Consider the following 11741-nt stretch of genomic DNA (forward strand, 5'->3'; position numbering starts at 1 on the left):
CTCCTCCCTGTTACCCCCACAGCAGATATCACTTTCATCGAGGGCTGGAGCAATGGCTCAGTGGTTAAGACTACGTGCTGTTCTTACAAAGGACCCGGGATTGGTTTCCGACACCCACGTGGTGGCTCACAATTGCCTGTAACTCCAGTCCCAGGGATTGCAAAATTCTCTTTCTGGCATTGGATGTGCCATGATGCACTTGGTGCACATACGGACAAGCAGGCACACACACATATAAAATAAAACAAATCTGTCAAATGTAATTTTTAAACGATATATTAACTTTTATTTTCTGTGTATGTGTGTTTTGACTGCTTGTATGTAAATGCACCACGTGTGCCTGGTGCTCAGGGAGGCCAGAAGAGGATGCCAGATGCCCTGGAACTGGAGTTACAGATGGTTCTGACCCCCAAATTTGTGCTGAGAATTGAACCTGGATCCTCTAAAAGAGCAGCAAGTGATCTTAAGCCCTGAGCCATCTCTCCAGCCCCTTTAAAAAATTTTTTAATTTTATGTTTATGAGTATTTTGCTTGCATGTATATATGTGCACTATGTATGTGCCTGGTGCCTGTGGAGGTCAGAAAAGCTGTCTGATTGCTTGGAACTGGAGTAACAGGTAATTGTGGGCCATCATCTGAGTGCTGGGAACCAAACATTGGTCCTCAACAAGACCATTGCTAGGCACCAACATCAAGATGCACCTACCCATCCCTTCCAGGGAGTGTTTGGTCCCTGGCTTTGCTGGAGTAAATGTTCTAGCCTCTGATACATGTCATTAGTAGGAGGACACAAGAGGGAGGCACCTCTGGGTGAATCACTGGTTTGAGGGGCACACCTATTGGCCATTTTATAGATGCTAGATGTCCCCCAAGGAGGCCGTGTTGAAATCTCCAGTTAGGATAGCTGAAGGATAGGGTCCAGAGCCTATAAGTCCTGTATTCAAATGACACCTGGCTGGAACAAGCCTTTGCTGTGTGCTGGATTTAGCTCACCCAAAAATTGCCCTAGAGGGGCCAGCAGTGAAGACACCTGTCTATGCAGACAACCACAGCTGCTCAAATGCAGCAGCCCCCACCCCTTCTCTGTGAATGCCCTCTGGGAATGAACAACCTCCCTGTAGCAGACCTCCTTCTGAATACCCTGTCCTTCCATACTTTCTGAGGTGCCTAGTTTGTCTTCCAGGAAAACCACCTTGTGATCTTGAGGCTCCTTCTGTCTTCTGCCGCTCAACAGCAACATTGAGAGGCTCCTATGACTCACAACTCCTCTCCCTAAATGTCCATTAGTCACTTATTGAAAGGCATTAGTTGATCACCTACTTCATGCCTGGGATATACAGAGTACTGGGATGCCTTGTAGCTTCCTGTGGAGGGAGGCTTACACAGTCTTGCTCAGCCTTACTGTACACTGACTACCCACCAGAAGTTCAAGGGCATGGGGACAGAAAATGAGCCCAGTGCTTCAACCTAGACACAAAAAGGGTGGTTTAACCAAGTCACCATAAATCAGACCCATGATTTGGCAGGCAGCCAGGACAGGGAGGAATGAAAAAGAAGAAGTCTCTGGATTGGTCTCTAGAATGTCCTTTAACTAGAATCTAGGTGAGTGCGTGCTGACTGGCTCAGGGTGCTCTTGGAACAACAGGAATCAGAACATAGACACTTACTTACCCAAGGTCAGCTCCCTATATCAGGGGCCACTCTGCATCCATGGCTGAATGCAGGTGCTTGGGCTAGCATGTGGCAGATGCATCATGTAGCCCACCTCTCAAAAGCCAAGCAGCTCTGTGGTCCTGAACCAGAAAGCAAGCCTCCAAGAAGTTAGAGCAAATGCCAGGGCACAGCCAGCCAATCTGAACTTCAACTGACTCATGAACCTTGGCCCCTGTCCAACCCTTGTCTCTTTTCCATCTACACAGTACCTAAAAACCCACAGCCTAACTTGGACCAGAAACCTACCATCCATGGAGGGTGCCATGGCCTATTGGCTGCCTCTGTGTTTCCAGGAATTGTAGCTGACTTCTGATACCATGACTGTGCTTGTCTGTTCCCCAGGACAGTACCAGATGGCCTAGGATCCAAACATCTCCAGGATATCAGCTTCAACGCTGAGGAAGAACAAGTAAGTATGTGGTACTCTAGGATCATGTAAGCCTCAGGCCTTGACCTTAAGTCATGAAACGCAGGTTGCTGTAAGAGGCATATCCATTCAACTCATGTGGCAATCAAGTCTGGCTCTCCGCCAGGGCAAGAAGAAAACCAGGAACTCTGGTTCAAAAAACAAGAAAGACTTCCTCCTCTTGCCCTTACCAGCTCCCTCTAGACCTGTCATGGTGTTTTTTATTTGATTTTTGTTTGTTTGTTTTTCAACTGACTTGATATTTAAGGCCATGCTTCCTCAGGTAAAATGGTGCTGACCTTTAGTCACCCAAGCCACCCTGCAACATCGGTACACGGACCTTGGGTATACTGTGCCCACACCTAGGCTCCTGCTGGGACAAGAGGTGGCAGAGGTTTCTGCTTCAAAAAATTGATTCTGGGGGAAATGGAGGCTGGTCTGGTCTGAATCACCAAGTCCTGCCCAGGCCTAATCATCTCAACCGGTAGCACTTACAAAACAATTTCAAAGACTGTCCACAACAGCGTTCTAGGTAAGAATCATCTGATATGAAAGGTGCCTATGTAGGTTCTGGCAACTACTGAGTACTTGAACTGTAAGTACTGCATTTTCCATTTTATTTCATTTTAACAAGATTCAAATGGCCACACTTAGCCAGGATCCAGAGCATGGGCACTCAAAGTCCAAGTCCCTGGGAAAAGTTGGGGGCCTGCATGTGTAGTAGGCTCACAGATGAGCCTGACACTCAGTTTCATTGAACCTGGTTATTCACAAGCCCTCCAGCAACTCCGACTAAAATAAATTGGAGGAAGTGACATCAAGCTTGTCCCTTGCAGGCTATAGTTCCCACTTCCCCCCCTGCAGCCCTTCCTGAGGCCCAGGAGCTCCCTGATCTAGCTCTTCCTGAAGCCAAATCCAACTTTACCCTGGATTCCCCCTTGGCTGGAATCTGGGCCCAGAAGTACATAGTCTAAAGGGTTGACCTGTGGGGCATTTGGGTTCCCCTGGACTTCAGGAACAGGAGACTGCTATCTCAGCTGGCCCATGATGCCCAAGTGCTCTCCTTTGGCTGGATACCACAGTCTCTGGGATCTGAAAAATACACTCAGAGTGCCCAGGGGAGTGACCTTCAGGAACAAGTCCAATGTTGACAGCAGGATGCTGGACACCGGCACCCATGCTTCAGACTGTTTCGGATCTGCTCTGTAGAGCTCAGAGTAGGGCAGAAGATCTACAGAACCAAACAGAAAGAATTCCCTTGGTCCGTAGAGGGGGATAGTGGCATTGGCCTTCCCCTGTCTCCCCTTTCTCTTATCTCTTCCCCTGCCACATCCAGGAACCCCCAGCCCTCCCTCTTGGCTTTGACCACACAGAGGATGGCACAAACAGTCCCCACACTCTCATACTGGGCCTTAGCTGACCCAAAGTCACATCATGGCTATGCTATGAGCTACAGGGCCTTGTCACCACCTAGGTATTGTCTGCATTAGCAAGGGACTCAGCTTGCAGTGTGAGCTCACGGCAGAGCCCGAGGCATCAGGCAAGGCACTGTAGAGACTAGTACTGTTTCGATGAAGTCCCAGCACGGATGCAACTGGCACAGCTACCCCGGTGCTTTGTTCCCATCCCCTCCAGCACACGCCATGTTATTGCTGGCCTCTCTCATAGGCCTCATGCACTGCTGAGAGCCCTGAGATCCCCATTCTGTGGTCACAGGTAAAGGATGTTCCTGTCTGCCAGGGGGGCTCTCGAACAGGAAAGAGGGATAGCTCAGCTGTCTTTGTCAGGGAATACTTGTGGTCCTGGCTGGGAGAGACTGTCCTTTGTCACAGATCCTCAGGCCCAGGCAGCAGGTCCAGAGTCCAGTACTCAGACCCGCAGGGACCCAGGCCTGGACCTGCACAGAGAAAGAGCTTGGTGAAGCCGCCCCTATTCTCCTTTATCCTCCCCTTTGGCCTCAATCCTGGAGAACCTAGTCCAGCAAGGGGCCTGGAAGGGTTCAAACACCAAAGCTGTGATTCTACCCTTTTGCTTACAAGTAGAGAGAAAGGCAAAGGTAGTGAGGTCCCCAGGGGATACCCTAGAAGGTTCTATTGCCATAGATGGAAGTATAGGCAGCATGGGAGCCCAGCAAGTGGATGAGACAGGGTCCTAAATCCCTGCTGTGCCATGTGGGGATACATCTGCTGAGATGGTGATGGTGGATACCCCAGGGACTCCAGCCCTTTGGGGCTTGATCTGGTATGGAACGGAGTAGGCTAGGCCACCATCTCCTAGGCTGATCTCCCATGCCTCTGCTCTCAGTGAACCTGCTTTCCCTTTCTTTGCCTCAGTTTCCACATCTCTGAAATGGTGAAAACCCTGTGTCTTTCTCAAAGGGCAGTGGGGGCTCTGTGAAGCATGGTCCTGCCAGGGCATTCTAAAGCCAAGGAACACTGGAAAAGCTGCCTATGGACTCTGCATACCACGGGGGCTCTCCTGTGGAAGGTGAGCAGGGTAAGATACATAGGCAGGCTTGGGACCCAGATCTCCTTTCCAAGCCCAGTGTCTCCTTAGGCCTGTGAAGTAGAGTTCTAGGATGGTCTCCCCTACACCTGAGAAGGTAGGCCTCCTGCCCAATCTGTTCTGCTCTCTCTATTCCTTACAAACTTTAATTTTTAATTTTTTTGAAGCAGTGTCTCACTCAGGCTAGCATGAAACTTACTGTGTAGTCCAGGTTGGCCTTATATTCACAGCAATCTTCCTGCCTTAGCCCCATGAATGCTAGGATTGCATGCATGAGCCACCATGCCTACCCCACAAGCCCCAACCCCTCACTGTATCTCTCAATATCTAACCCTTGACTGAGGGACTATTGACAGGTGATAGCTTCTGGGAGAGGGAGAGTCAGTTTTCTTTAAGGTTGGTGGCCCCTGGTAGGTTGACCATGTCCCAGTGGATGATGCTGCACCACAATTGGACAGCACAGTGATAGACAGTACAAATTGGACTCAGTAGGTTAAACATTTAAAAAAAAAAAAGAGAGGAAATGAAGTTGGGAGTGGAGAGACGGGGATAGATCTGGGAGGAGGTAGGGGAGAAATAGGGGTGAATATGACCAAAATGAACTGTCTGAAGTTTCTTTCTTTCTTTCTTTCTTTCTTTCTTTCTTTCTTTCTTTCTTTCTTTCTTTCTTTCTTTCTTTCTTTCTTTCTTTCTTTCTTCCTTTCTTTCTTTCTTGAAACATGGCTTCTCTGTGTAGCCCTGGCTGTCCTGGAACTCACTCTGTAGATGAGGCTGGCTTCAAACTTAGAGATATGCCTCCCTCTGCCTCCTGAGTGCTGGGATACATATACTCACCAAGTTAAAAGCAGTGAAGAGCTGCTTATAGGCGAAGGGTTTGTGCAGTTATCTGGGTACAGTGCCAGCTGGGGCAGAGTTGGCCTCTTGATCTTTTTCTTTGCCCCTTCCAGTAGTCCTGAGGACTTTTGTTTTACTAACCTGTAGCTATGGCCTCTCTGGGGTTATGACCCTCCTCCTTGTTCTGTTAGGTCTGTGGCAATGGAGTCTCTCACATTGGGCTGGCTAGGACCAGTCCCGAGGCAGAGCTCATTTAGGGAGGCAATATTCCCTGTGATAGTGCAGATAGAGATGTCTGGCCTGGAGCAAACACAATCTAAACCTTGAGCTCCTCCCAGACCAAGGCCCAGGGCGTACCAGCCTCGATTTGACTCTAGACTGTTCAGACAGAAAGAGGGCAGCGTGAGACCAGATAGGATAGGCCGGGCTGAGCCAAGCAGGGATCTCCTAAGTGCTAGGGACAGGATAAGCAGGTGATGTCATCCTTGAACATCAGGACAGGCTTGGTATGGAAAGAATGTGGTTGAGGTTGCATACTGTCCTGGACAATCGAGCTCTCTACCTTGCAGGCCCTGTCTGGATCTATCTCTACCCAGAACTGGACCCTGAATGGCTGGAGTCCCCCTCCTCTATATTTTTGTCAGTGTCTATGACTTATTTCCAGAGACTTAGGGGATGCTGTTGGAGGGATCCCCAAGCTGTCTCTCCCTCCCCCCTGTTTAGAGATGCTTTCTGCTCTGTGGAGTACTGCCTTTGTTATATGCCTGCCAGGAGGCCCCATGACACACTGGCTGCAGAGAGCACGTGGCTGCCACTCTGGCCTCTTTTAGAAAGTGGCACATCCCTGGACACTACAGCATTTGAGTATCTAGTGGCATCTGCCTGTAGTTAGAAGCAGGAGTCACTACAGTTTCTAGAAAGGGCTAGAATAAGTCACTGGCACGTTCCAGTGGTGATGTTTTCTCCTGCAGACTTGCTCAGAGCTGCGGTTCTCTCCATGGGGCCTGAGGGTAGGGCCAGGAACTTGTTCTGTGGCCCAGAGCTAAGTCACAGGGAAGATAGCAACGGCCCCACACAGGAGCAGTGTGGACCCCAGCATGCACGTAGCCACGTTCTAGTCCAGGACTGCCTAGATGGGCAGATCTTGGGCCAGTTGCGCACCCTGTCAGAAGAGGAAGAATCTTCTGGGGCTACATTTCTTGGGGAGCCTGCCTTCCCTGAGATGGATTCAGAGGATCTCCGTCTGGCTTCCTTCTACGACTGGCCATCTACTGCTGGGATTCAGCCTGAGCCATTGGCTGCTGCTGGCTTCTTCCATACAGGTAAGTCTTGGGGTCTTTCTGCTGTGGTCTGAATGCTATTTAGCACTCTTCCAAGCCAAGAGTTCTGTGCATTCCTGCCCTGAGGGAGGAGCTGATGAAAGGTAGTCCTGTTATCCCTGCCTGGCCAGAGGTGATTAGTCTCTTTCATTCTAGGACCTAGAGGGACAAAAACAATGTATCCTATGGATGCAGTGGTCAGCTTAAGCATCTTGATTTGTGCCCATCTTGTAGGTAATCCTCCAGGCTTCCCATGAACCAGGCCAGTGCAAGGATCAACTCCATTCAGATCCTTTGAGTACCTGTTCTAGTTACAAATAGTTCACTCCTTTAGCGTGGACTACTCCTCACTCATGGTAGGGGTCAGGTTCTGGCTCTTTCTCCTCCTGGCTGAGGAAAAAGAGGCAGCAAGACCCACTGAAGGGCTCTGTAAGTATGAGCATAGCCAGAAAACTGTCATCAGTGGGGCCATCAGGGAAGAATTAGCCTTTCTTCTTGCACTGACCAGTCAAGAGTCCAAATCGATTTAGGACAATTGGACACTGCTTATAAAGGGTTAATGGCTGGGACAGTTAGAACCTCCTTGAAAAGAAGTGTCCCTGAGGCCAACAGATGTTAGGGGAATTTTGTGGACTGGGGTGTCTGCTGTGGGATATGCCTGTAAGCAGTCCTGTTTATAACTTCTGCACAAGGTCGTGAAGGACACATCTTCCCATGGTTGGGGGATGGGCAGAGAACAGAGAGGAGGAAGGCCAGAGCCACTAACACCACGCCTGGCTATGAACCAGTATGGGAGGGTCACCTCTGTATCCTGTCGATGGGAATCTTTCTCGGATGCCCCGAATCTCCCAGGCTACAGATGCTCCAAGCCTTTGGCCCTACCCTACCCACATGCTCTGAGAACAACATAAATGCTAGCTCAGCCTTTCCAGAGCGTTCTCGGGCCCTCCTGACACATGCCCTAGGCATTGTCTTTATTTGCCTTTGAGACAAGAGAGATGCCCATGTGCCTTGCTCCCTTCTTGTTAACCTGCTGACAGACCCCAGCCCTGTCTGTTCAAGCTCTGATATCAGGTCATGGAAGGGACACCCTGGGGTTGCCAGCTAGGTGTTACCAGCCATGTGTCTCTGCCATACCCAGGCCAGCAGGACAAGGTGAGGTGTTTCTTCTGCTATGGGGGTCTGCAGAGCTGGGAACACGGGGATGATCCCTGGACAGAGCATGCCCGATGGTTCCCCAGGTAAGGGCCGTGTGGATTGCTGTAGGTCCAATTAATGAAAAGGGCCCTAAAGAACTCTGTCCAGCCTCCTCATCTCCCACAGTCCTGGGACATCAGGATCTCTCTAAGGTAGCAGACAACTCTACTCTTCATGAAGTTCTCTCTGGAAAGGCAGCTACGGTGGGCATTCTCCTTTGCTATCCTCTTCTAGGTGCTCAGAGCCCGTCTCCTGAATAGCTTTCCCAGCAGGTCCCCTGGGGGGGATACATCCCTGACTACCTCCCATAGGGCATAATAGGTTCCATGGGAACAGAAGGCATGGCTCATAGTACTTGAATATAACAGTGAAGCGCTAAGAGTCCAGTCCTGCCTTCTGAGATCTCTTCTCCAGGTGTCGGTTCCTGCTACAGTCAAAAGGAAGGGACTTTGTGGAAAGAATCCAGGCCTGCACCCCCTTGCTTAGCTCCTGGGTAAGTCCATCTGTCCTCAGGACTCAAGTGGGTTGGCAGTCTCTACTTTGTTTACTTATGGCATTGATGGCTTTCCAACAGAACCAATGGGAAGAACCAGAAGATACAATCCCTGCCACCCCCTCAGGTGAGATGGCCTGATGCAGAACCCTTACTGTTTCATTGGCATTTGCAGCCTATATGTAGGTAAGACTGCTAAGTGTACCCACCTGCCAGTGAGCAGGGAGGGACTGTGCATACATGTTGATGTCCAAGGCACAGGTCAGGCCACTGCATTCCTTTGTTCCCACTGAGTAAGCTGCTAAAGACAGCAGCCAAACCTGGAAATGTAGCTGCATGTTGGGCTGGTTCTCCTGGGCACTAGCCACAGCTTCTGAAAGCCAACTAGAAGCCTGTTGAACAGAGCTATGGAGGACACAGCTTTTCAAATCTCTTCCCCGGGCCCGATGGGACAGGGGTCTGAGGTTCTTCAGGGACCCCTAAGGGGACTTCTGACTTCAGGGACCACCTGATCTGTGTGCCAACTTTGTGGCCACATGCAAGTGGCTTTTTTCCTGAGCTTCACTGCTGTGAGATGTGACAACACTAACCCATTTTAAAACCACATGAGTCTGTGGGACACTCTGGTGCTTGGCAGGGCTTTGTTTACTGTCCTCCCCAGTCATGGTAGCACCTCTAGATAGAGGCTCTGGAAATGTAGCATCCTTAGTGTAAGAGGGCTGGACCTTTCCCAATGACTTCTGGGAACACACAGATCCATGCCACAGACCACCAGCCTTTTTCTACAAGATCGCTCTCTCTCCTTCTCCCTTAAAGATACCAGAGGCAACCGGAACCAGAGCCCAGGTGTCCCCAGCACACCAGCTTCACAACTGATGGCTGACTTGCTCCAGGAGGATGAGGGCCAGATGGCAAGGGCCAGAGGTACCTTCACCTGTTCTAGACTTGTCTTTCCTTGTCTTACTCCTCTGGGCATCCATCACCCTTTGTTTCCTGTCCCTCCCCAAATGCCAAGTATATACAATCTATGACTACCTAGTCTGACGGGCTGGGTGGGCAGAGCACCCTGGTGGAAGGCAGGCTCTTTGGTGGCCTCCAGGAAGCTTCTGGTCTTGAGCTCATGAATAGCTGAGTGCCATACAAACCTTTCTGTTCTCTAGGACAGAACTGGTCCTTGGTGGCTGCTGGACCTTCTTTGGGCTCGGCCTCCCTTCTCCACAGAAACTAGGCCTTGAATCCACTTTTACTAACTCTCTACAGCTCCTGCCCATGGAGGCCCTGAGTTGCTCACATCCAGAAGACAGACGCAGCCTGAAGATGCCAGTGAGCCAGGTATAGTTGGGATCCACCTGAAGTGGATGGGCCACCCTCTTTCGTGGAGGGGGTGCAGAGGGAACATGGGAGGTAAGAGGGCGGGTCGTGTAACAAGCGCATTCCCCTTGAGGAGTCAGTACCCTAGGCCCTGAGGGTGCTGGTGAATTCTTGAGTCCCCAGGAGCTGGGGATGTGCAGGAACAGCTGCGGCAGCTGCAGGAGGAGAGAACATGCAAGGTGTGCCTGGACCGAGCTGTATCTGTAGTCTTCGTGCCCTGTGGCCACTTAGTCTGCACTGAGTGTGCCCCCAACCTGCAGGTGTGCCCCATCTGCAGGGTGCCTATCTGTAGCTGCGTACGCACCTTCCTGTCCTAAACCAGGTAAGGTCCAGAGTATTCCCAGCATTCTTCCTACAGCCTGGGTGTAACCTGAGTGTCTTGCTTCCTAAGGCTAGAAGTGGCGTTGTAGAGATGGCCAGGTCACACCACTCACTCCCTCCACCAGTCAATCCCACTGGTTTTTTTGTTTGTTTGTTTGTTTTTGTTTTTTGAGACAGGGTTTCTCTGTGTAGTTTCAGTACCTGTCCTGAATCTCGCTCTGTAGACCAGGCTGGCCTCGAACTCATGGAGATCTACCTGGCTCTGCCTCCCGAGTGCTGGGATTAAAGGCGTGAGCCACCACCGCCCGGTCCCACTGTTTTGAATCCTTCCTAGGTGGAGGCAGAGGGAAAGAGGGCTGGGGGTCACCTCTTGTCCAGTTGGTCATCAAGGGCTTAAGCTAGGCTTGGAGAGGCCAGCTTCAGAGGCACATGGACTAGATTGAAGCTTGGTGGTCATGTGGGGGTGGGGACTAGAGGATGGGGGAAAGGGGCACATGGACATCAATTGTTACATAAATGTGTCACACCCCATCCTTGCTGAGAGACAGGAGCCATGCATCGCCTTCTTATATTCTCAGAGGTCAGTGTGTCCCCAAGATGTGTCTGATAATTCTCTGGAAAAACAAAGTGGTAGATCAAGGAAGTTCCTGAGGTCAGTGGCCTCTGGCTCAGATAAACCTGCTAAGAACAGAACTCATATATGCTTCCTTTTCTTTCTCCAGGTACTGCACTGCAGAATGGGTACCCTGCCGGCCTCAACCTGTCCCAGACCATACAGTGGGTCTGCTGGGGACACTCAGTATCTACCACAAACGTAGTACAGCATGGAGCAAGAGTTCCTGGTTGGTGTGAGGAGTGGTTCTGTTGTAGCTTTTGGGATCTATCTGAAGATAATAAAATAGAAGATCTCACCTCAGTGCTCAGCTAGGCTCCGTCTCATATGTCCACTGCCATGTCTACTAGTCCATGTTGAGCTGGTCTCTGCTGCTCCTCACCAGCAGAGCAGCACCTGTCAGGGGTCCAGCTACCTCTACATACTTCACAAACTCTTCCCCACTTTGGAAAAAAAAAAAAAAAACACTCTTTCTGATTTCTGTGATCTTACACTGTATTCTACACTTTCAGAATAGACTGGCTTCAGATCCCCACTTCTAATTACCCACCAACTTTGTGTATTTTCCAATATGGCAGGTGTTCTCAGGCTACTTGCCCAAGGTCCTTCTTTCTGAATGATGCCATCCACTTTCTACAAAGAAGAGTCTATGTAATATCCCCAGGCTCCATGTTTCACTCATGGTTCTCTCCTAGCTTGGGAGTGGCAGGGCTCCTGGTCCAGTTCCAGGGATTCATTCCACTGGCCTCAGTGGGGCAAGGGCCTTTGTTTGACTAAGACCTGCAGCTAGGGTATTACGGTATTTATTCAAGGCCTTTGTCACTCTTGGTCTTGGTGGCTCAGAGGGACTTCGTGATGGGACTGAAGCGTCTTTTCTCTCTTTCTCTCTCTTTCTTTCTTTCTTTCTTTCTTTCTTTCTTTCTTTCTTTCTTTCTTTCTTTCTCTCTCCTTTTTTTTCTTTTTTGAGAC

The 11741-nt window shown here is 50.2% G+C and overlaps 1 protein-coding gene across 2 annotated transcripts; it reads left to right on the forward strand.

The window, feature by feature from the left end:
- Positions 1 to 5730: 5730 nt before the first annotated feature.
- Positions 5731 to 11144, forward strand: Birc7 (baculoviral IAP repeat containing 7). 2 transcript variants are annotated; one of them, XM_028885314.2, is made up of 8 exons: positions 5731 to 6780; positions 7919 to 8018; positions 8389 to 8467; positions 8549 to 8594; positions 9284 to 9391; positions 9728 to 9799; positions 9962 to 10160; positions 10882 to 11144. In XM_028885314.2, the coding sequence occupies exons 1-7, from the start codon at positions 6414 to 6416 to the stop codon at positions 10153 to 10155; spliced, it is 966 nt and encodes a 321-aa protein (XP_028741147.1). In that variant the 5' UTR covers positions 5731 to 6413; the 3' UTR covers positions 10156 to 10160; positions 10882 to 11144. The 2 variants fall into 2 exon arrangements, with proteins under 2 accessions (XP_028741147.1, XP_028741148.1); XM_028885315.2 differs by lacking the exon at positions 10882 to 11144 and having other exon boundaries at positions 9955 to 10157.
- Positions 11145 to 11741: the final 597 nt, after the last annotated feature.

This window comes from Peromyscus leucopus, chromosome 4 (assembly GCF_004664715.2).
Source record: "Peromyscus leucopus breed LL Stock chromosome 4, UCI_PerLeu_2.1, whole genome shotgun sequence".
In the NCBI taxonomy this organism is placed as follows: Eukaryota; Metazoa; Chordata; class Mammalia; order Rodentia; family Cricetidae; genus Peromyscus; species Peromyscus leucopus.